Source organism: Lonchura striata, chromosome 13 (genome assembly GCF_050655825.1).
Source record: "Lonchura striata isolate lonStrDom1 chromosome 13, ASM5065582v1, whole genome shotgun sequence".
NCBI lineage: Eukaryota > Metazoa > Chordata > Aves > Passeriformes > Estrildidae > Lonchura > Lonchura striata.
The window spans coordinates 18,735,760-18,760,542 of record NC_140715.1 but is presented as its reverse complement, the minus strand read 5'-3'; the positions used below and the strand labels follow the sequence as shown (position 1 = coordinate 18,760,542).

At 52.1% G+C, this 24,783-nt stretch overlaps 1 protein-coding gene across 7 annotated transcripts in view; it reads left to right on the top strand.

Annotated features, from left to right (window-relative positions):
* SH3PXD2B (SH3 and PX domains 2B) overlaps positions 1 to 24,783 on the top strand; it is a 73,460-nt gene that overhangs the window by 22,379 nt on the left and 26,298 nt on the right. For 4 of the 7 annotated variants that reach the window (XM_085591566.1, XM_085591565.1, XM_021532124.4 and 1 more), the window contains exons 3-6: positions 4,329 to 4,404; positions 12,120 to 12,196; positions 16,988 to 17,079; positions 24,206 to 24,231. In XM_085591566.1, the coding sequence (XP_085447692.1) occupies positions 4,329 to 4,404; positions 12,120 to 12,196; positions 16,988 to 17,079; positions 24,206 to 24,231 (271 nt within the window). Of the gene's footprint in view, positions 1 to 4,328; positions 4,405 to 12,119; positions 12,197 to 16,987; positions 17,080 to 24,205; positions 24,232 to 24,544; positions 24,581 to 24,783 lie in introns of all 7 variants that reach the window. The other 3 variants (XM_085591563.1, XM_085591561.1, XM_085591564.1) reach the window with 1 other exon arrangement.

The following is a 24,783-nucleotide window of genomic DNA, read 5'->3' as shown; positions in this document are numbered from 1 at the left end:
TGGGCTCACCCCACAGGCTGCCCTGGGCATTCCCTGCAGCCAGGGATGGGCTTTGGGGGGTTTGGGATGAGAGCAGCCTTGGCCCAGGCTCATCCCTGCTGCCCCTGCTCACAAAGACTCTCTTGTGGTTCTGCCACCAGACTGGGAAGCTTTTTGTTGAACTCCTTTTTTTTTCCCCTTTCCCTGGCTGCACTGCTCTGGGTTGCAGGCCTGTCTGCTGGAGGCAGGGCTCAGGGCAGCTCTCTCCTCTCTGCACCACAGAGGAGCAGTGTGGTTTTAGGCTGAGCCTCTGCCAATCCAGCAGAGCAAATCCCGGAATCCCAGGGTGGATTGTGACCACGGAGGGTCCCTGGTGCCACCTCCCTGCTCCAGCAGGGCCATCCCCCAGCACAGGGCACAGGAATGTGTCTGGAGAGCTCTGCAATGTCCCCAGGGAGGAGATTCCATCCCCTCTCAGGTCTCTGTTCACTGACCAGGGAAAAAGTTCTTCCCTGTGTTCAGGTGGAACTTCCTGGGCATCACTTCCTCCCCGTTCATTCAACAAATCCTCCTGATAAGGAAAAGCTTCCACTGCATTGTGGCCCTCAGAGGAGCAGCAAACTTGGCACAGCTTTTTACCTGCTGGCACTTGGCCTGAGGCTGTGACTTTTTGGCAGGGATTCCTCCAGGCTTTTTCCAGCTGGGAAATGCCATGTCCTGCCTGCAGGCTGGGACCCTCTCCTGCACAGCCAGACCTCTGGGTCACTCTGTCTGCATGCTGCAAAACCCTCTGGCACTGCACCATCAGCTCCTTTTTTGGGCAAAACCCTCTGCTTGCCAGGAGCCCTGCTGAGCAGGGATGTTCCACTCTCCCTAGGATCCCCTGCAGCACTCTTAATTGGTCTAATTAGGATATTATCTTCCAGGGTTTCCTGTTGATGAAGCAGCTCTCTGCCAGCCTGAGGGATGTTGGTACAAAGCTGCTTTTCCGAGGCTGCCCATCCCTGGGGGTGTTATCCTGGTTTGTTTTTCCTGTGTTTCCCTGTTAATGGGCAGCTCAGGGAGTTCTCACAGTCTGCCTCACTCCAGACATTCCTGGGCAAGGAGAACAGCCAGCTGATAAGATTAGGTGGTGGTGGTGGAGATAGATGTGGATAAATGTGCCCTGTGCTGGTGTGGGGAGCCTGGGCTGGGTACCCCCCTGGGGTTTTTGTGCCTCAATCCTGGCTCCAGGCTGTGGGAAGCTGTGATCCCTCTCCCTGCTGCAGAGGCTCAGTAAAAAGTGGGATAGAACAGCTTCCCTGTCATAACAGACACCAGAATTCTTCAGACTGTGTCCACTCCAGCTTTTGTCTTCTTCCTTCTCTGTCACAAATACTTAAAAATAATCTGGGAAGGGAGAAACAATAGATTAATTGTTGCTGGGTTTTTTTGTTTTCCCCTTCATTTTTCTCCCTGAGCTGGCTGGGTGCATTGCTGAGAGCAAGACTTGGCCCCTGTGTGCTCTGCTGTGTTTTGTGTCTGTCTGCATCTCTGCTGCCCTGTCTGCCCCTCTCCCCGGGGTCTTGGCTGGCCCCCTCTGGGAATGGGATGTGAGCAGTGCTGTTTGGGGCTTGGAGGGGAATTTTTGCTGCAAAGAGTTTGTGAGACTCTCCCCATGCCCCAAACCTCCTCCCTCCCACAGCCCTGCTGCCTGCGTGCCTGGGGAAAGGGTGCCCTACTTGGAAAATTTGGCACTGGGATCTGCACAGCATCCTCCCCTGTGGATTTGTGGGGTCGCTGCACTTTTACCCTTTTCCCATCCCTTTCCCAGAGCTGGAGCTGCTTTCCTTGGCTTTCCTTGGCAGGAGCAGTGGGACAGCCCGTGCTGTGTCCCCATCCTGCAAAATCTGCAGGACCAGGGAGCCCCAAGGCCTGGAGCCTTGCCAGGTGCCTCTCCCTTGTCTCTGGTGCCACGTCCTGGCTCTGAGCTGCTTTTTCCCCTCTCTGTTCTGTGCTTTTTGAGCCCTCAGCCCCAGGCTGCCTTTCTGTGGCTCTGTGCTCCAGGATTTCCATCCCAAGCTGAATCCCCTGTGCCAGAACCCGGCCTGGGTCAGGGGTTCCTGTGCTGGAAAAGTCTCTCCTCCAGCCCGAGCTTCCAAAGAAAGGCTCAGCAGTCTCTGTTGTTTGGTCTCAAGGCAGTTTATTGCAAGTTATCTAAAAGATTTTCTTCTCTGCTGCTGTGGTTTGCTCACAGCTCAGGCAGAGGCACACACACACCCTGACATCCTCTCTGACCCCGACTGCTTCTTCTCTCCCACCCAGGGCTGCTGCTGTCTTTTATATGGGACATTACGTGTTACATGTTCACAGTTTTCCCCAATGCCTATTACCTATATTAAATGGTGCTTTTCTATCTTTTATATGGTACATTACGTGTTACATGTTTGCAGTTTTTCCCAATGCCTATTACCTATATTAAATGGTGCTTTTCTATCTTTTATATGGGACATTACGTGTTACATGTTCACAGTTTTTCCCCAATGCCTATTACCTATATTAAATGGTGCTTTTCTACTCTAAACCAATCTGTGAGTGCCAACATCACCAAGAACATGGAGGCGAGGAAGAAGAAGGAGGAAGAACAGGATCAGCCCACTTTCCTCCATCTTAGAACTTCTGACTCCCATGTACAAAGTAAAAACCTGCCTGGACAGGTGCTAAAACCCCCCTGTACAATACTAAAAAAATCTTCCCTTTACTTTGTGACTACTTCTACTCTAATATGTAAACTTTTGTGATTCCTTGTTCCACCTTCAAAGTTGGTAACTCATCCCATGGTTCAAACCCAAAATCACAGCTGTTTGCAGCTGCTTGCCAGGGTCTCAAATGCTTCTGACCAAGGCCTGGAACCTCCAAAAATGTCTGAGGGACATTTGGAGTTCCGACACCCCTGCTCACAGCCAGCTCTGGGCTTGTTTTCCTTGGAGTGAGGTTTCCAGCCGTCCTTCCCACAGGCTCGTGCCCGGGAGAGCAGATGAGCTGGTGTTTGCTGCCTCCTCCAGAGCTGTGCCGTGGCAGCCAGGCTGGCTGGCATCCATGGGATCACACCCTGCCCTCTCCTTCCCCACCTTCTCCTCTTCCTCTCGCTGCCACAGGCTGCTCCAGGTACTCTGCAATCCCTTGTCCTCCTTCCAGCAATTAAAAAACCAACAATTGGTTCCCTCCAGGCTGAATGGTGCCAGCCCAGGCTGGTCTGACTGGGGTGGAACGAAGGGAAGAGTCCCCAGGCTGAGCAGCAGCTTTGCAGAAGGAGATGGAGATGGGCTGGGCTGGAGTTCTGGATGGATTTGGTGGGATCACAAGGCTGGGAAAGGATGTGGCCAGAGGCACAGCCCGGGCACGTGCTGCTGGGAGAGCACAGCCTGCTCCATCCCTGCCTTGGAGGCTCACAGAGCTCTGCCAGCGAGGCAGCCCCAGCTGGGGCTGCAGCAGGGCTGGGAGAGCTCCCAGTGCTTCCAGTTTGCTCCCAGTGCCTCCAGAAATGCTCCCAGTGCCTCCAGAAATGCTCCCAGTGCTTCCAGTTTGCTCCCAATGCCTCCAGGATTGCTCCCATTGCCTCCACAAATGCTCCCAGTGCTTCCAGTTTTATTCCAGTGCCTCCAGAAATGCTCCCAGTGCCTCCAGAAATGCTCCCAGTGCTTCCAGTTTGCTCCCAGTGCCTCCAGGATTGCTCCCATTGCCTCCAGAAATGCTCCCTGGCTGCTCTGGGGACGTTTTTTCCTCCCAAACACCTCCCAGCTGTTTTCTGTGAGCACAGCCCAGCTGTGCTCAGTGCCACACAGGTTCTGAGCTCTCTGGTTTTCACTCTGAGAGCTCTTCTTGGTTTTCCTGTTGTCTTTGGGGGAAAACACCTCCTTCCATCTGTCCCCTCTGCACCAAACCTCAAGGATTTATCCCAGTGTTTGAGATCCAAGGGAAAAACTGTAACTCCTGCATGTGCAGGGCTGCAGAGGGCTGGTTGGACTTTCCAGGTGCTCAGGACACTTCCTGGGCAGGTTATCTCCAGTGCTTCCATAAATGTGAATTCTGTAGGCACAGAGCTCCAACAGAGACTGCCAGACCCATTTCAGCACCCTGGGGACACCAGGCAGCTGCAGAAATCCTGGGGGACATTTCAGATCCATGCCCTGGGGAAACCAAAGGAGAGTTTGCATCTCCCTCCTCTTCCTCCCAAAGGAAAATGGAGGGAATGCTTTGGAGATTGGGTTGTTGGATATCTCTGGGCGTGTTCTGTCTCCCCTCCTGGCCAGAGTGTCCTGCCAGTGAATCCCTGACTTTCCTCACCTCTCCTGCATTTCCTTTCCTAGATGCAGATGCTGGACAAGTTCCCCATGGAAGGAGGCCAGAAGGACCCCAAGCAGAGGATCATCCCCTTTCTGCCAGGTAGGACAGGGGGCTCCAGCAAAATCCTGCTGGTTTTGGCAGGGCAGGAGCTCATTCCCAGCCTGTGGGACTGGGAGCACACACACAGGTGGGAGCATACACAGATTTGGGCTTTTACCTGGGGCAGCAGCGAGTTCTTGGCCTGCAGTGTGTCCTTTTAAACTTCTGGTTTTGTTAGCAGTGTGCCCAGTGGGTGTTAAACCCCTCAGGTTTTCTCTGAACTTCCAGAATTGTCGAGTGGAACACCAAGAACCCCACAGGCACAGGGCTGAGGGTGGTGTGAGCCTCCCCAAAACTGCTTTGCCCATCCCATGGGGGCATCCAGAGAGAAGGAAAAAGCAAGAAGAGTGTTCTTCCCTTCTCTCTGGAAGAGTGGAACCCAAACTGATTGCCAGCCTTGGCTTGGGAGGGATTCTCAAAGACTAAATTTCTGTCACATGTCCAGCACCAGTGGTTTTATGCCCAGAGAACAGATGTGATAATCCGTGGCACTTTGTGGTGTGGTGGCTGCTGCTGGGGGGGCAAAAAGAGCCCTAATGTGCCTTGGGAAAATAAGCAGCCTGTGGGGAGTCTTTTTGACCACAGAGTTGTCTTTACCCCCAGCCCTGAGCAGCTAATGAGGATATTTAGGAATGTCACAGCACCATAATCACTTCCAGTGGCTGTCAGGTCTGTTTAGTGCAGCCCTTTGTGCTGTGCTCTGCCTCCTGGCTCTTCTAGAAACATAAAGGCCTTTGTGAGCTTTGCTTTTCTCTAAAAAAAAAAATAAAAATAATTTCCACCCCTTTCTAAGCAAGAGGATCTGGTCTGGGTTTCTGATTCTGGCTGGTCCTGGCATTGTAACATCAGCAAAAGCAAAGCTCACCTGGAGTTAGAGCAGAAAAGCTCTTGCTGTGCAAGTGCTCCTGCCAGCAGGGAGAGATGGAAGCCAAACAGGCAAAGGGCATCACTTGGAAAAATGGGATATGTGCTTTGGCCATGCTGCACTTGAGGAAAATTCCCACCAAAACGCTGCTGGTTTTGGGAGGGAAGCCTGGTCAGAGCTCTGCTGCTCGCGCTCACCAGTATTTGTTTCTCCTTGGTGTTGGAATAGTTTCCTTTGCTCAGAAACATGTCACTGGGATTTCCACTGTGGGAAAAAAGGGGGTGGAAATTCTGGGAAAGAAGGGCTGGGCCAGCTGCAGGAGTGCTGTGCCTGGGGGAGGTTGTGCTCTCGGAGGTGGGAATGGGTGGTGGCTCCTGGAGCACTCAGGAGCTGGTGGCATTCCCTGGGCACCTGAGCCTGAACCTCCCCCATGGCAGGGTGGGCAAGCCCTGCTTCTGAAAGAGGATTTCACTGCGGGGAAGGAAGGCTCTTTTAATATTTTCTGGCTGTACTGGAGCCTGATTCCTTTCTGGAGAAGTTCTTTGCCTTCCCAGTTTGGGCTGACAATGAGTTTTGTCTCTCTCAGCCCAGGGCTGAGCCCAGGTGAGCTCAGTCAAGCAGCCTGGGACTGGTTTTCTGCAAAAACGTGGTTCTGTCTCCCCAGACTTGCTGGGGTTTTGCTTGTGTTCAGCTTCTGGGAATGCTGGAGTTTGTTCCCAATCCCATTTGGAGCATCTGAATTTCATTAGCAGGGGAGATTTGGCCGCTGTGGTTTCCTGCAAGTCCTCTGCTTTGTGGGAAGCCCCTTGCACAGCAGCATCAGCAGCTCCCAAAAATGCCTCCTGCAACTCTGGCTGGCTCAGCAAACCCCAGAGTGTCCCAAGCTGAGGGGCAGCACCACCACTGAGGAGGTGCCACGGGCTCTGTCTGTCAGGCTGCTTTCCTGGAATGGCAAGGAGCTCCAGGATTGCCCCAAATTACAACACCCAGCCCACAGGAACTCTGCTGCCTTTGTGTTGCCTCATTCTGCGAGTGCCTTGCTTTGAGGATTTGACTTTTTATGGGAAATTTCTGGAGACTCTGGCCTCTCGAAGCAGCTCTTCGATGCTATCAGAAGGGGTTTTTGTAAGTGCAAGTCCTTCAGCCCACTGAGCTCTGGTGGAGCCGCAGGGTTGGCTCCTCCAAAGCAGAGCCCTTGAGTTTGGGGCCAGGGGTTGTCCCTTGCTGGGTGTTGGCACCACCTCCACCGCCCAGCAGAGCGTGGTGGGGTTTGGATTTCCCTGCTGTGTGCCTGCAGAAGCTCTGGGGGGAATCTGAAGTGCTCTTTGAGCTCTTTTAGCTGGCCTGGAGCCCCTGGCAGAGCTCGTGGTGGTGCTGGGGCAGCTCAGAGGAGCAGAGCCCTGCTGGTGCCCAGCTGGGATATCCACCCCAACCTTCCAGCCCGGGACGTGACGGCGTGGAGACCCCGGGAGAGAAGGAGCAGAGAAAACAAATGAGCTCAGCTGGGGAGGGCTGTGCCAGATCCTTCAGGAAAAAGCTTTTCTGAGGAACGTGGAGCCTTCCAAGCCCCACGGCCTGGAGGAGATCCTGGCTGGAAACGTGAGCCTCGGCAAGGAGGGGTTGCCTGAGGCTGAGCTCACTTTGGCTGTAAAATTGCTTTTTAGGAAGATTTAGCTGCTTGGGACAGGAGTGGAGTCCTGAGAAGGGAGCAGGAGAAAGGAGGTTTGGGGAGGTGATTTTTTTAAAAGCAGAATTAAGCCTTCTTTCTGCTCCCTTCCCAGCCCACCAGCCTGCTGGGTGTGGGCATCAGTGCCACCCACAAACTTGGGGTTTTTCTTCCAGAATAACTGTGAGGGTGCTTTAGCTCCTACCAACCCTTTGTGAGGGCAGTGGGGGAAAACTCATGAATTTTCCAGCTACGGTACCTGACTTTGCTCAGTCCTGTTGCACCTTCCTCTGAGCTGGAGATGGGGCAAGGGTCCTAATTGCTATTTTGTGCTCTAAAAAGATGGGATGTGTGCTACAGCGGGTTGGGAGGGCAGTGTGAAGCCCTGCACAGAGCAGATATTAAGTGTAGGACTCCTGGAAACACCATCTCCCATGGCTGATCCCCCATCCCAGGAATAGCTGGCTGCTCCAGGGGCTGGGATTAATTACATGTACATTCAGGGCTGCCTTTTTTTCCTGAAGTGAGTTTGGAACCCGTGCTGGGGAAAGTCTGGATGTGATTTGAAAGGTGCAGAGAAGTGAATTCTTTCCGAGGCCGTGGGCTGGGGGCAGAGTGGGGGACTCCTCCAGGGTAAAGCAGGAGGCACAGCTGCTTTTCCTCCCTGGGAATCCCTGCCTTGCTTCCAGCTGGGATGGCCAGGGGATGGCTTTGGGGTTCTCAGCTTGCTGCAGATCCAGCCTTTGGCCCCACAGTTTCACTACTTTAGGTCCCTGTGCCTGGTTTTGGTTTTTTGGTTTGGTTTGGTTTCTTTTTTTTTTTCTTTTTTTATTTTTGTTTGTTTGTTTGTTTGTTTGTTTGGGTTTTTTTTGGTTTAGGGAGGGGTTTTGGGGTTTTTTGGGGGTTTTTGTTGTTGTTGTTGTTTTGTTTTTTTGGTTTTTGTTTTGTTTTGTTTTTTTCCCCATCTCCTTACTCCCAGTATAACTCCAGCTCTGCCTGGAGAATTCCCACAGGAGGGAACAATTTGCAGAGCCCTGTTTCCCTGTTTTTGTTTATTTGGAGAGATGAACTCCTCCTGTGGCCTGCCTGCTGTGTCTCACACTGCTGGAGACCCAAATTCCTTATCAGCCTTTTCCCCCGAGGTTTCCTGACACTTTTCAATCCCAGTGAGGGCCTGAGGCAGTGGGGGCCAGGCTGCATTTTTTTTTCCAGCCCCCTGTTGGAACTCAAAATGTCCCTCAGACATTTTTGGAGGTTCCAAGCCCAGGTCAGAATCATTTAAAACCCTGGCAGGCAGCTGGAAACAGCTGTGATTTTGGGTTTAAGCCATAGAATAATTTACTAACTTTAAAAGTAGAACAAAGAGTCACAAAAGTTTAAATATTATAGTAGAAGTAGTTACAAAGTAAAAAGAAAAAAAATTTTAATATTATTTCAAAGAAGTTTTAACACCTATACAAAGGAGTTTTTACTTTATACATAGAGGTCAAAAATTTTAAAATAGAAGAATATAAACCAATCCTGTTCCTCCTCTTTCCTCTTCCTTACCTCTATGTTCTTAATAATATTAGCACTTATTAATTAGTTGAGAATAAAAAAAACACCATTTAATATAAGTAGAAAATATTAGAAAAAAACTATAAACATATATCACATAATATATATCATATAAAAAATAACAACCCTGGGTGGGGGGAGAAAAAAAGAAAACAGCAGACAGAGAGGGTGTCAAAAATATGTATACCTCTACCAAAGCTACTAACCAAACCACAATAACCAAAAAAAACACAATCTTTTAAATAACTTACAAAAAAACTACCTTAAAACCAAACAACAAAAAGCTGCTAAGTTTTCTTTAGAAGCACAAGTTAAAAAAATAAAACCCCTAAACCAAGCCAAAGTTCCAACAGCCCCCCACCCCCTCTTTGAGAGCTGCTCCATCAATTTTTGGGTCAATCAGATAAAGCAGATCAGCCTTGATTACCCACAGAGGAGTTTGGTTCTTCCACTCCTGGGGAAAAGTTCCTTTTTGGCACCAGAGGAATTTTTATGGCCAGACAGAATCCCTTCAGCAGAGCTTCTCTTTTCCTTTGGAGGGATTAACAGGTTTTGAAAGTCCAGAAAAAGGACATTCTGGAGCGTGGGCGCTTGCACAGCCATTGTGTGTTAGAGCCTTATCTGAGTCTCTTTTTCCAAAATCAACTTGTTTGACACATTCCTGGGTGATGAATGTTCAGTGTTCCCTCAGCTCTGTTTGGGTAAAGGACAGTGAATTTTAGCACACTTCCTGCTGGAGGGAATTCCTGCTGCCAAGGGATGGAGCCTGCTCATTGCTTATGCATAACGTTATCTATGGAAATAAGAAAATCTAATTATTCCTGAGTCCTGGCGTGGTGACAAGGGGGAGAAGCTGGGCTAATGGAGCCTGCAGCAGCTCTGGCCTTTGCAGCTGATGGAAAACCCCATCACCACTCCCTCCACATGTCTTGTCCCTGCTGTTCCTCATCCTGAGGTAGGAGCAGTGCTAGGAGGGCAAAAATGAGTTGGGAATCGTGGAACCATGGAATGGTTTGGCTTGGAAGGGACCTTAGAGGTCACCTCATCCCACCCCTGCCACGGCAGGGCACAGCCACTATCTTGGCAGCTCCAAGCCCCATCCAACCTGGCCTTGGGCACTGCCAGAACCTGGCTGAGGATCCTTACAGGTTCTGGAAGCAGCTAAAAATTCATCAGGGAGAGAGTGCTGGCAATGGGGGGTGGGAATGAGCCATCCCCTGGAGCTGCAGCTTCATTCTTGTGCTCTCTGCACCCCTCAATCTGCCGTGCTCCCCTTGGGGTTTGTTGCCTTGGGCCATGGGAAAAGCCCCATGGACAGCTCTGCTATTCCCAGATTTAGCTCTGGGCCAAGGAAAACGTGCCCAGGGAAATGCTGCATCCCCCTGACCCTGCATCCCACCTTTCCCTTCCAGGAGGGAAGTGCTTTCCTGCTCTCTCCTGCCTCTCAACTCAAGGGTTGCCATTGCTGGATTTGGCAGCACTGAAAGGGCTGCAATTATGTAAATTAGGTATTTTGATTAAAGTCAGCTTTTTGATAGAAAATCAACTTCCTTGTTGAAAAATACCAGATCTAGAGCAAATAGAGAGAGGAGCTGGATTTCCTGCTGGTTCACATGCTCCATGCCTGGGCTAATTTAAGATCACTTGTGATGAATTTATTCCCCCAAACTGTATTCTTTTTATTATTACTCACTAGCATATGTTTGTTAAACATTTCAGTATTCCCACTCCCAGAGCTTATTATTCCAGCCATTTATAACCTACCCACCCATCAGTGATTTCATTTTGGCAGACCTAGAACCAAAACAGCCATTCTTTACCCCTGCCAACAGAACCAATGGTGTGATCCATTCATCTTTTTAGCAATCATCATTCAAACAGAATCCTGGGCAGCAGACACACTGGGATTGCTGATGCAAAGGCAAAAATGGATCATTCTCTTGTCAGATGGAAAAGAACTGCTCAGGGCAAGGGATGGAGCTCCAGCCTGGGTGCTGCTCCCAGGCTATTCACCCTCAAAATAGGAGAAGATTGAATAGAGGGGGATTTTATTCTCACTCTGTCACAAAGGCTGCCAGATTTGGCTCTTCTTGGCGTGCTTTGAGAAGGAAAGCACTGCAGAGCAGAGCATTTTCCACCATCAGTGTCCCAGCCCTGCTGCCAAGGGCCCAGAATTAGGAGCAATCCTGGGCTGAGCTGGCCTGACCCCATCCCCTTCACTGCAGGGCAAGGATGGAGCTGCCCCTGAGTGGATTCAGTCCTGTTCCAAAGCATTCACTGAGCCTGGCAGGAGATTTGGCTCCTCCAGAAGGTTTTTGCTCGTGCTTTTTGCAAGCTGAAGTTGGCTTGGCTTTTGTTCCTCTCTGCTTCAAAAATGCATTGGCAGCTTGCACAAGTCACCCGTGATCCAGCTGCTGGCCAAGCCAGGGAGAGGCACAGGGGGTGACCCAGTCCTGGATTTCAAACTGGGATAAATCACCCAGCCCTGGATTTCAAATTCTGATCAGTGACTCAGCCCTGGCTTTAAAACTGTCAGAATTGTGTGACCATTTTTCTGTGTCCTGTTCTTAGTAGCACCCAGCCCTGGCTTCAGTAATTCCAGGGAGAAAGGGACAAAGGGACAAAGCCATGGTGTGACTCCCAAGTGCTTTTTCCCTGCTCTCACGTGGTTTGCAAGGGTGGAGTGAGGGGAGTTTGGCTCCTGGGCTGCCCTGTGGTGACCCCATTGATAAATGAAGGGGTTGTTACTCTCCTTGGGTTCAGGGATGGGATTGGAAACTCAACCAGGCACAAAAAACACTTTCATGTGGTATTGGAGATGCCAGGAGGAACTTGAGGGAACTTCACTGCCACCCACCCCCCCAAACCACAATTTTCCAGGTGATTGTGCTGCAGAGCAGTGCCAGTTCCTGGAGCCTTGGGAAGTGGTCTGGAATGCTGCCAGTACCAACCCTTTTGATCAGGGATCTGTTTCCCTGTCTGCTAATGGCATTTGTCTCCTTAAACCAAAGAAGCTGTTCTCTGAGAGAGCAGCTTGAAGCATTTAGGACTCATTAGGCTTCAAAGGAAAGAGGCCTGTACCATGAGCCAGAGGGGAGGAAACGGAGTGGCAAGAGGATCCCATTAATGGAGAACAAAAATAAACCCCAGACAGGAAGGAAAATTCTATAGGTCTGACTCAGAGCTGCAGACACTGTGGCTTCCAGGACCAGGAGCTGCACAGGGAAAAACCCTCTGGCTTGGCTGCTGCCCACACTGGACCTGGACACCTGGACAACGGGACAAGGGATGTCCTGCCAGTGTTTGCCAGGGATTTTGTCCACCCTAGAGACAAACAGAGAGGTGTGCTTTGGTGGCTGTGTGATTCTGTGAGTTCTGGGCTGCTCCTCATCATTGCACACTGGTGAGAGACCAGGGGGATGCAGTTTGCTGGGAGGTGTTTCCCCTCTCCTGGAAGGTCCTTGCTGCTTGCACTGTGCCTGATTCTGGTGAGGTATTTAATCCGTGTGAGGGAGTGGGCTTTTATGGGAATGTGCTTTTGGGAGCAAGGGGGATGCAGGGAAAGGTCCTGACAGAGTGATCCCAGAGTGCTGTGCTGACCTGCCCCTGTCTGCTCTGGTGTTTCAGGGAAGATCCTGTTCCGCCGGAGCCACATCCGCGACGTGGCGGTCAAACGGCTGATCCCCATCGACGAGTACTGCAAGGTGAGGCTGCCAGTGCCAGGGTCTCACTCAGAGTGACAGGGTCACACGGAGTCACACGGAGTGACAGGGTCACACACAGAGTGACACAGAGTGACAGGGTCACACACAGAGTGACAGGGTCACACAGAGTCTGACAGGGTCACACACAGAGTGACAGGGTCACACAGAGTGACACAGAGTGACAGGGTCACACACAGAGTGACAGGGTCACACGGAGTCACACGGAGTGACAGGGTCACACACAGAGTGACAGGGTCACACAGAGTCACACAGAGTGACACAGAGTCACCCAGAGTCACACAGAATCACACAGAGTCACCCAGAGTGACAGGGTCTCACACAGAGTGACAGGGTCACACAGATTGACACAGAGTGACGCAGAGTCACCCAGAGTCACACAGAATCACACAGAGTCACCCAGAGTGACAGGGTCTCACTCAGAGTGACAGGGTCACACAGAGTCACACAGAGTCACACAGAGTGACAGAGTCACACACAGAGTGACAGGGTCACACAGAGTCACACAGAGTGACAGAGTCACACAGAGTGACACAGAGTGACAGAGTCACACACAGAGTGACAGGGTGACACAGAGTCACACAGAATGACAGGGTCAGACACAGAGTGACAGGATCACACAGAGTCACACAGAGTGACACAGAGTCACACAGAGTGACAGGGTCTCACGGACTCACACAGAGTGACAGGGTCACACAGAGTCACACAGAGTGACACAGAGTGACACAGAGTCACACAGAGTGACACAGAGTGACAGGGTCACACAAAGAGTGACAGGGTCACATGGAGTCATACAGAGTGACAGGGTCAGACACAGAGTGACAGGATCACACAGAGTCACACAGAGTGACAGGGTCACACAAAGTCACACAGAGTCACACAGAGTGACACAGAGTCACACAGAGTGACACAGAGTTTAGCTTTTCCCTCCTCGTGATCCATGCTGGGGACTTGGGGACCTGGCCTTGCAGGGCTCAGGGGTGCCCAAGCCCACTGCAGTTTGCTCCCTGCTGCTGGCCTTTGCCTTCCTCTGTCCCTTCTCCAGCTGCAAAGCAGAGCCAGCTCCGGAAGGGCTGCAAAGGACCTGGCTGTGTCCATCTCCACAGGTTTGGAGTGAAATGGTTCCATGCAGCACTTGGTTTGAAGGACTCAGCTCCTCCTTTCCCATCTTCTGGGAAAAGGCCTCTGTTTGATGCAGCAGACAGCACTTGGAGCTGTAGGATGGTGGGGTGGCTCCAAACTGGGATGCAGACTCCACTTGCTGGTTACAAAAACAGGGTAAGATGACTTGTACCTCAGAAAATTATTGGAACAGAGAGAAGGCTGAGACAATTTGCTCCATACTCTTAAAGGATATAAAACTGGGCTGAAGTGTAAGGGAAATTATGATTTTAGGGCAGATTTATTTTTGGCAGGAGAAACAAAATACTGAAGTCCATGACAAGCTATTTTCACACAAATCCAGTGTGTCACATCTCGTCATGTCAAAGATGTGCATTAGTGCTTGCAGCAGCCATGGTCGGACTGGTACCTCCAAAATCCAGTCTGAATGTTGTTGGAAATTTATGCAAAACCTGTAAAACTAATGGGAGAAGATAGGGGAATGTCAGAATCTGAGGTATTGATGATTCTGAGATTGTAGAAAGTCTCTGATTTTCTGCCCCCTGCCAAAGCAGAAGCCAGAATTGGTCTGTGCTGGTTTCCAGGTTGTTTATTCTGTTTATCTCTCACATGTTCTGCTGCCCTGCCCAGCTCTGTCCTGCAGGGCAGCGTGTGGGGCTCTGCCCTCAGTGGGATGTGACAAACATTAAATACCAGAAACTCCCTGGGCTGGATTTACAAGAACGTGCCAATATCTGTCACCTACGTTGGACAGTGTGTCCCCAGCCTGAACCAACAGAAAAATGCCAACACCACAGTGAGACATGGAGGGCATGAAAGAGGAGAAAAAGGACAAGGCACACCCAATTTCCTCCATCTTGTCCCCTTTGGACCCCTAATCTGGAATCCTAAAATTTTACTTTTGCACCCATGCCACACTTAATTATTCCTTATATCAAACCCTCAGAGCTGGTAATTGATCCTGTAAGATTGAAAACTCTTTTCCATGGGCAGAGATCACAGCCAGTGTCTCTGGGGGCTCTGTCCAGGGGGTTCCTGACCCCTGCCAGGGTCCCAGAGCTGCCAGGGCAGCCAGAGGGAAGCTCTGGGTTCCCACAGGGAAATGGTGAAATCCCCATGCCATCCCTCAGGTGAGGGAGGTGTGGCAGTGCCTTTGCCTGGTGGGGGGAGGCTGTGGGGTTTGGGGCTCAGCCAGGCCCATGGCAGGGGGGCTGTGGCTGGAATAACAACTCCAGGGATGGAGATGGATTGGGAAATGCATCCTGGCAGCTCTGCAGAGGGGCTGCAGATGGGAATCCCTGCGGGCCAGGCCAGCAGCTGAGGGCAGAGTGATGGAGGTGTGGTGCAAGGTGGGCTCTGAGCTGTCCTGGGGGAAGCTGGTGGTGCTTGGCCCTTGTGAACTGTGTCAGCTACACAGACAGGCACGGCCATAAATCCCATTTTGGGGAAGAAAAGGTCCCTCAGTGATAAAATGCTTCAGCTGCCTCTTTCAGAGCGATGCCATTAGTGGCATAAAATATAATGAAGCCATCTGAATTAAGAGGAGGGACGTAATGGCTGATGTTATATGACCCACTTAGGGAGCTGTGCTCTCCTCCTCCTGTTAATGCATCTCCAGGAGTTCCCAGCTCTCCCTCCTGGCCTTGAGCTGCTGCTGCTTACCCGGAAAGCAGCTGAGCTGAGCTGGCTGTGGGACTGCCCAGGGGCTGCAGAGATGGAAAACGAGCAAGGGATTGGCAGGAGGAAGATGTGGGAAAGTTTCTGCTTTATTTGCCATCTCCTCTGAGGGAAGTTGGGTGTCTTTGTTCTCTGCAAAGAGGATGGGTGAGATTTGGGGTGGAAGCAGGCAAGAGGAGCAAGTGGGGGAGCCACTGCTTTCACAGGGCACTGCTCCTGCTGAAGGGCTCTGTTCCAGCTCCTAAAAACTTGGTAATTTAAGATAAAGTGCAGGAAAAGCAGCGAAGGAATCAGAGCAAGCTGGTTAGAGCAGTGAGTTGCTAGATGGGACTTCAGACAACCATGGGATTGGCAAGGAGAGGGAGCAGAGGCCTGAAATGCCTTCCCATTTCTCCAGTTTATTCTCTTTGTGCTCCACATCTGTTGGCCTTCCTCGTGGTGTGGGACCTGCCTTCCTCCTGTCTAAGGGATTTTGGGAAAGGGTTAGAGGGGGGCTGATGAAGGAGTGGTGATGCTGTACCCCAGAGGGAGTGTGTGGCCCACTGAGAGCACTGCTGCTCTGAGAAAGGAAAGAAAATCCTTTCTCAGTGCCTGCAGGATGGATTTTAATCCGACAGGGATCCTCTGTTTTTGGAACTTTCTCCTCAGGCCTGCAGGCAGCAGGGTGGGAAAGGTGACTGTGCTGTGGCACCAAAGCTGTGTCCTGCTGGCCCTGCCAGGTCAGGGCCAGGGGTGGGACAGACATCAGGGTGGCCTGCTTGGCTCAGCAGAGTCAGCTCGAGGTGGGCTTCCTTCAGAACATCCTGAAAAATGAGCTGTGGGCTTTGTGCCTCCTCTCCCAGCACAGGGAGAGCTCTGGGACCATCCCCTCCTTTCAGAGGGCACTGAGCCTTCTCCAGGCCACAAAATCCCCGGGGTTTTGGCACGGGGGAATCACTTAGGTCATGGGATGCTGGAGCTAGGCAGTGGTACCACATGGGAATGGCATCCATGCAAAACCTGATATTTGAACAGCCCTTCCCTGGGCCCAAAAGCCATGGAGGGAGTGGTTTTCTCTCTGCTGTGCCTCACATGATCCCGTTCAGTCTGGCCCATGATTAGTGGTCTGTCAGTCTGCTGTGCTGGCACTGGCTGCTCGGTGCTGGAAGGGCTCTGGGGCCAGCTCTCGGGGCAGTAAGGAGCCACATCTGATCTCTGTGGTCACCCCGAGGCTCTGCAGCTGTGGTTTTGTCTCCAGGAGAGAAATGAGGGGAGGTTTGCTTTGCCCACGCTGCTGTCACGAGACTGCTGGGACAGCAGGCAGAGGGGAGGAGGAATTGCACAGAAAACTGGTTATAAATCTGCTCCAAGTCAGGCTGCAGCTCTGCTCCCTGATTTTAAATACTCCCTTTATCCATTGCCCTCCCAGCCAGGCACTCTCACCCTGCAGGTCCTACTGCTGAAGCTTTTTTACTATAGATTCCCTGAAGGGAAAGAAAGCAGAGGGAATTTTACATCTCCTGCCATTCCACAGCAGCAGAGCAGCCTCCCAGCCCTGCTGTCTTGTGCTTTTGCCTCCTTTGCTTCTCTCCCTGCCCCTGCCCAAGCTGCCATTGCCCAGGGAAGCATTTTTAGGATGTGCTGGGGTGGCACTGAGAGTCTGCCACGTGTAAAGTGCCCAGCCTTTCCCAAGGATGGCTGCTCCAGGCTGGCAGGCTGAGCTGGGAGGCTGGATGGACACCCCGGGGCTCTCAGCCTGGCACAACATCTGCCCAAAAGGCTGGAGCTGGCTAAGCAGGGCCTGGCCAGTCTCTGCTTGTTTCCCTTTAGTCTGAGCTGCAGCAGGCTGGGGTGGTGGGTGGAAGTGGGGCTCTCTGGGTTGGCTGTGGTTCTCTCCAGCTTGGGAACCCCACTCTTGTCCCAGTCCCTGCACCTCCCTGGGCTCCTTGCACAGTTTGGGTGTTTCCATCACCTCTGTCTGTGTTTGCTCCCCAGGCTCTGATCCAGCTGCCCCCCTACATCTCCCAGTGCGAGGAGGTGCTGCAGTTCTTCGAGACACGGCCCGATGACCTGACCCCCCCAAAAGAGTGAGGAGCCACTGCTGGGATGGGGGAGACACACTGGGAATGGGGGGGGACACACTGGGAATGGGGGAAAGACTCATTGGGATGGGGGGGGGACACACTGGGAATGGGGGGGACACACTGGGAATGGGGGGGACACACTGGGAATGGGAGAGACAAACTGGGATGGTGATGAGATACAAACTGGGATGGTGATGAGAAAAACTGGGATGGTGATGAGAAAAACTGGGATGGTGATGAGAAACAAACTGGGATGTGATGAGTCACAAACTGGGATGGTGATGAGACATGAACTGGGATAGTGATGAGACATGAACTGGGATGGTGATGAGACATGAACTGGGATGTGATCAGACACAAACTGCCCTGGACTTGGTGATATCCATCACTCTGGTGTTGATGAGCAATTCCCAGTCGCAGATCTGGGATTTGGAGACTTTGGTGGAGAAGCTCTGCAGCTCAGTGTGGACACCTTTGTCCAGTGGGGAAGTGGAAACACTTCTCTGGGACCCCATGAAGTGTTGGTCTCTTCCTGAGCCCCCTTCTATTTGCAAATACCACTCAGGAGCACGATCAGCCTGGAGAGCCTCGCTTCACACATTTGCAGCAACCTCTGCCTCGTTGGAAGGGCATTTTCCCTCAGCCATATCCACGAGCCCCATGCATAACAACACTCCAGAGCCTCTCCAGGCAAAGCCAGGAAGGTTTGCAGGGAATCTTGCGTGCCTTATGCAACTCGGTGTGGTTCTAAGTCTTGTGACTGTGAGCTGCTCTGGCCAGGAGCCACCCATCTCCTACTGATCACGAGCAGCACAAATCTGAGCAGCCGCCTCCGTGTCCTGCTCTGCTGCTCTCCCTTTCCCTGCTGCATGTGACACGGCTCCTGAGCAGTGGGGGAGGCCTGATTGATTGAGAGGGGAAAGGCAATAAATTGATTTGACACCATTCTCTATTGGAAGGGTGTGGAGGAAGATAAAGGGATTTTGTTTTTCTCCCCCGAGCATCAGCTGAGCCTGGCAAGTCTTCAGCTCAGTTTTGTGCTTGTGTGGACTGCATCTTCTCCCTGGGTTTTTGATTATTTTCATTCCCTCTCTTAATTCCCCCTTCCCCCATCCCTGCTTTCCTCCTTTGGCTCCTGTTTCTATTGGCTTGGCCTGTCATCGTTTCTCCTGCAGCTCGTGGTCACTGATGAGATTGGTCTGAGAGCCCCAGAGCCCATTAACTAATTGCTTGCTGTTGCTGATGCTCTCATCTGTCCTGCCCAGCTATTGCTCACCACTTAACCTGCTGCCCCATGGGTCATCCCTCAGGGAGGGGCATCCCTCAGGGATGGATTGTCCCAAGGACAAGCAAGGGACACCAGGGCAAGATGAGCTTGCAAGGACATCAGGGGTTTTTTTTGGGGTGTGGGGCACTGTCTGTGCACAGATCTTTGAGCCCTGCAGGAGGAGGAGGAGCTGCTCTGCAGTAGAAGTCAGTTCTTGGACCTGCCTGCAGCCACGGGGGGTGGAAGGGCAGCTTCAGTCTCACACCCACTCTCCTCACCTTTATTTTGTCTTTTAGGCTGAGCCAGAAATGAGGCAGGGTGAGCACTGTGGCCAGAGCATCAGGTGTGGGGGGAGGCCTTTGGGTGCTGAGTGGGGCAGCCCTGTGAGCTGCTGTGCTTGCAGCTGGAGCTCCCAGCCCTGTGTCCTTGCAGCCATCAGGGCCAGTGCCCTGTCACCTCCCTGCCTGGGCTCTGAGAGACAAGGGACTGCCTGGAGCCCAGTCCCAAACACGTTTTTGTGGTGGGATGATCCACAGGGTGCAGAATTCTGTTGCATTTGTGAGTTTTGGCCTTTGCAGGGCTGGGTGGGCAAGCAGGTGATGCTGAATCCAGTGCTGGTCGTGCTGCTTCTCCTGCCTGCTCCTCTCCATGGGGAATGTGCTTCATCCCTTTCTCCTCCTCTCCATGGGGAATGTGCTGCATCCTTTCTCCTCTCCATGGGGAATGTGCTTCTTCCCTTTCTCCTCCTCTCCATGGGGAATGTGGTGCATCCTTTTCTCCTCCTCTCCATGGGGAATGCACTGTTTCCTTTCCTCCTCCTTTCCACGGGGAATGTGCTGCTTCCCTGCCTGCTCCTCTCCAGGAGGAGAGCCAAGCCTGCAGCACACAGAGGGACCCAGTGGGTGCCCCTTGTCCCTTTGCCTCCAGCAGCCAAACCCTACAGCATCTCAAGGACATCCCCGTTGTGTCGCCATCCCATTCCGAATGCCAGAGGGGTATTTATGAGCTACAATTCAAAATGTTAATTAATAAAAGTCCTTGACTCTCTCCTCTGGAGGGACTGGGAGCCCATTCCCAGGGCTGGCCTGCTGCCAGCTCAGCACTAAGGAGGTGGGAGCCGTGATCAGACGTGTCTGGGCTTGGGCCGGATGTCATCCTTCATCCAGCACAGAAATCCTCTGCTCCGGGAATTTGAAAGGGAGCCAGGCCGTGAACAGAGTGGGGGAAAGGAGAGGGAAAAAAAAAAAAGGAAAATATTTTTATGCTGGGTGGCTGAAAGGTGGGAATGAGGGAGGGGAAGAAGGATTGGTCAGGCACTCTCATGGGAGCATTCCTGCTCCCCATCCCTTCCCTGGCTGACGCCTCTGCTCACGCTGCCCACGAGGGTGGCAGCTGGTGGCAGTGATGGGGACGTGTCTGTGAGCACTGTTGGGTGCACCCTGTGCTGTCCTGTCTGGGTGCAGGTGAGGCTCCACACATCCCTCTGCACCCCAGGGTGTCACACCCTGCCAGGGGCCACAGCTGGCTGCAGTCCTTGGAGCCCTGCTTGAACTGCAGTTCATGCAATTCTGCTTCAACTGCAGTTGATGCAATTCTGCTTTAACTGCAGTCTGTGGAATTCCGATTTAACTGCAGCTTGTGGAATTCTGATTTAATGGCAGTTCATGGAATTCTGCTTTAACTGCAGCTTGTGGAGCTCTGATTTAACTGCAAATCACGGAATTCTGGTTTAAGTGCAAATAATGGAATTCTGGTTTAACTGCAGTTCATGCAATTCTGCTTTAACTGCAGTCTGTGGAATTCTGATTTAATGGCAGTTCATGGAATTTTGCTTTGTCTGCAAGACATGGGATTCTGGTTTAACTGCAGCTTGTAGAATTCTGGTTTAATGGCAGTCTGTGCAACTCTGATTTAAGTGCAAATCATGGAATTCTGGTTTAACTGCAGCTCATGGAGTTCTGCTTTAACTGCAGTCTGTGGAGTTCTGCTTTAACTGCAAAGGGTGAATTCAGTCCTTGTTTCTGGCAGTGTTTGGGAATGGAAAGAGGAGCTTGGGCAGCCCAAGCATTTCTCTCCAGGCCCCTGTGGTGTTGTTTTCCCTGGATCTGGAGCTCTCCTGGGCTGAGCCAGGGCTCTCCTGCTTTTCCTGCAGTGCAGCTCCTGAACAACACGAGCAGTCCTCAGCCCTTCCCAAACTCCCCCCTGCTCTCCAAGCCCCAGCCTGTCCCAGGGAGAGAAAAAGGGTCAAACTCTGAGTTTATTCCTCCTCCTTCCCCCACTGCTCCCAGCTGGGCAGGATGTCACAGCCAGGAGTGGAGTTGGGGCAGTCTCCAGCATTTGGTGGGTGGGAGAGGGAGGTGAAGCCCTCCCTCCATCCCCTCTTTCCCCTTCCCCAGCTTTTCTGTGTATCACATCAAGCAGGAGAGCAGAGGGAGGTGGCAGGGTTTCTACTGGCAGTGACAGCTGGTGGCTTTTGTGATGTGGATCCATGTCCAGCAAGCTCTGGACTGGAATTATCCACTGTTTCCAACTCATGGGGCTGCCCATTGTGGGGCAGAACGAGGCTGAATCCAGAGGAATTTGTGAAGAGCAGTGAGGGAAGTGGGGAGAAGATAAATGGTTATGGAAAAAAAAAAGAAATCTCTGGAAAGTTAGCAATCTGAGAGATGTGGGATTTTCCTCCTCGGTGCTGGATGGAAGCCCTGCAGCTTCAAAGAACAGAAGTCATCAAATTCCTGCTCCCCACGTCCCTCAGCAGGTCTGACCAGCACAGGATGCTGGGCTGCCGAGGTGGGAGTGTGCTCCCCTCACCTCCCAGCCACCCCTTGCAGCTCAGAGCTGTTTTTAACCACAGCAGAGGTGCTGGAATAAGGCTGGGGAAGTCTGAGGGGCTGGGCACGGAGCCACTGCTGAGTCAAGGCATTCAGCTGTTCTCTCCTCCAGCTGAATTTCAGCTCTGGGACATGAGGGAGCCCAGGTTAACTCTGTAGAGAAGCAAGGCCCTAATAGCTAATTAATACATTATTAATATTAACCATTAACTAGTTAATAATATTACCAAGTTATTACCAATTAATTACATTATTACCAATTAATATTACCAAGTAACTAGTTATTAACATTACCAAGTAGTTATTTATTCACTGCCCACAGTTACCAGTGGGATGTGGTGGGGAAGGAGCTGTCGTGGTGCTGTTCCCACACCTGGACATGGGATGCCCCCCTGGCCATGAGAAACCTCTTCAATTAAAAGCATCTTTCACTGGGTTTTTTGGGGAGCTGAGCAGCCCATCATGTATAAAACACTTTAAAAGTTGTTCCTTTTAACTTTGTCCCTGCTGTAGGTGGCAGGGGCTGCAGGAAGCCACTCCAGGAGTTTTTGCTGGTGGACCAGAGACCCATGAGTTGGTGGATGTTGGTTTGGATGAGGATTCCTGCTGGCTTGTAGCTCAGGGGTCGTGTCCTGCTCTGCAGACAGATCACAGCTTGTACACAAAGTTGTTTTGCATTTCTGCTGATCCCCATGTGCACATTCACCAGGAGTTCAGGCTGGATCCCAGCTCCAAAACAGCCTCCTCCTTCCCTTTGCTGCGAGCTGCCTGTCCTGGCTGGCAGCAGACAGAAATGCCACATTTCTGGGGTTTTCTGAGCTACCAGGGCAGGTTCTGAGCCTGAGGGCTCAGCTTGGCCAGCTCTGCAGTGGCCCTGGAGTGTGGGGACAGGGGCTCCTTTCAGTGCTGCTGGAGCATTTGCTAAACATCACTTCTCCCAAACAAGGGCTCTCTTGTACCCTGTTCCTCGCCTCCATAAATTTTCCAAACATCTCCAAGCTTGCTGAATGCTTAGGAGATGAACCCCCTCCTGACAGCTATTTTGGAGGCATTACTGTATTACAGCAGGAGGGTTTTTTTTTGGTTTTTTTTTTACAAGAGACATTTTTTTTTAATATGAGGGAGATGTTTTCTTGGAATGCTGACCTCAGATCCGTCCCGTTTGATGTGGCTCCTGTGTGGGTTTGCAGCAGCTGGAATTGTTTTCATTGTGTTGGGTTTCCAGTCCTTCACCTATTCCACGAGCTGGCTGTGGCAGCAGAGGCAGTGCTGTGGTCCCCAAAGCCACATCTGGGGGCATTTTTCTCCTGTGAGTCCCACTGCAAGGTGGGTTTTTCTGTGTGACAACCTCAGGGCCACCTCCCTGCAGCTCTGGGACCTGCCTGGCCCAGCAGCCACCAAATGTGCCTTAGGAAAAAGTTTATAAACTCAAGCCAGCTTGTAACAACTCTTCCTTAGACCTGGCTTTATAATTGATGACTTTGAATTAACATTTCTTGCCTGAATTATGACCCTGTAAGTCCATGAAGAATTTCAGTGTCCCCAGCATCCTGCAGTGAGTTGTTTAACAGTTGTCTTACAGGTTGTTGAAAAGCAGCCTCTGTGTATTTGTTTTTAATTTATTTTTAAAGTCTGCTCACTTTGCTCAACCTCTGTGCTCCCCATTTCACTCCTTCCCACCCCTGGATCCTCAGGGATGCTGCCTAGAGAAGATGTTTGAGAAACCTGACTCTCTTTTCCTTAAAAAAAAAAGTGGCATAGGGATGATTGAATGTGCTAAGAGTTCTCTATGTGTCAGAGTTTCCTTTCAGGGGATTGTGAGGTTCTTGAAGGACACTGGGCTGAGCCCACTGGGATGTGGTGTTGGCTCAGAGCTTTAAGTGAGGCTCCAGTCACACAGCAACCTTTGCCTTCAGAGTTCTGGGAAGCAGCTGGAGGAGCATTCCTGAGTTTTTGCACCTCTGTGGGGCTGGTTGGTGTCCCCCTGTCACAGCTGTGCATTGGTGCTGTGTAACTCTGCCGTGGCTGGGGCTAAATGAGATTTACAGTGGAAGGCAGAGTGGTTTTTTCCTTCCCTTCTGCTGGAGCCATGAGTTGCCAGGGATCCGTGCACATCAGCTCTGCTGCTGCCCTTCTCTGCTCCTCAGGGATCCCAGGAGGAGGACGAGATGCTGCCAGGAGTTTATTGCTGTTTCCTGTCTTGTCTGAGCTCCTGTCCCCTCTGAGGTGCTTGGGCTGGGGCTGCTGCTCTTCTGACCTGCAGCTCTTTGTGTCCCTGCCAGGAACATCCCAGCAGCAAAGTGGAATTGCAGCTCCTTCCTTGCCCCCTCACTCAGACTGAGCAGCCAGGGAAGGGAAGCAGGGGATGAGTTACAGTGATGGCTTTAGCAGAAGGCAGGGCAAAGCCTCCAGTTATTCCCGTCAGCACCAGGGTGCCATTCCCACCTGTTGATCTCCAGCCTGCTCATCTGCCCGTGCTTTGCCTCCCTTCCCTGTGGTACCTCTGAACTGGGGCAAGTTTAATGGGGCTTGTTAATTAACTCTGGTTGAGCTCTGCAGTACTGCCTCTGTGGGGAAATCTTTGGGGTGCTCTGTCCCACAGATTCCCCTGAGGGTGTCTGCACCTGGGACGTGGTGTCCAGGTCTCTGCACAGTCTGTGGTCTCAGAACTCAACAGGCTCCAGTTTCTGTAACAATGTCCAGCTTGTTTCCACTCCATCCTGGCTGCATTTTATTTCATTTTATTGGGACTTCCATGGATGGGTCCCTGAGGTGGTGCCAAGGGGCTCGGTGGAAGCTGCAAGGCCAGGCCAGCACCCAGGCTCACCCTGGGAAGGACAAAACATGAAATTATGAATTGAAAGGAGGGGGGCAGGGGCTGTTTGCAGGTGGGTGATGCCCATGGAGACATTGGCTGGTTGAGGGAGGTCAGTGGCCCCACCAGAGGCAGCACTGTCTGCGTTCCTGGGTGGGTTTGTCAACACCCCAGCTGTCCCCTGGCTCTGCTGACACTCTTCCTTCTCTCTTTCAGGGAGCCCATTGGAAAGAAGAGGTCTGGTAAGGACTGCTTTCCTCTCTGCTGGTTACACCAACTCCTCCTTCCACCCACTTCTCCTACTGTGGGATGAGGTCCCAGCCCCACGGCAACCCAGCCCCTGCTCTGCTCCCCAGTGTAGATCCACTCTGATCCCCAGTGAGATCCACTGCAGCCTCCAGGCCCCCATCCCATATTCCCCAAGCCTCTGTGCTGCTCCCCAAGGTGGGTCAGAGCTCTCAGCACTGCCCTGGAGGTGTTGCCAGCACTGCTGGACCTCCAGTCCATCCCCTCCCTGCCTCATGCCTTGTCTCCCATCCTTTTGTTCCCCATCAGGGCTTATCCAGAGAACGGCCTCTTTCCTGCAGAGAGGTACTAACAGCTGCTCCTGCCCTTGCTCTGCTCTGCCTTTCTCTGGGGGACACCTGCTCAGCTGGGGGGGCAAGAAGCTTGTCACCTTTGCCACCCTTGCCACCCTTGTCCCGTCCCCTGTGGCTTTCTGTGGTGGCTGGTGGACACGGGGTGGTGGCACAGGGGCTGGGGCTTGGCTCTTGGTGCAGCTCCACGTGCAGGGG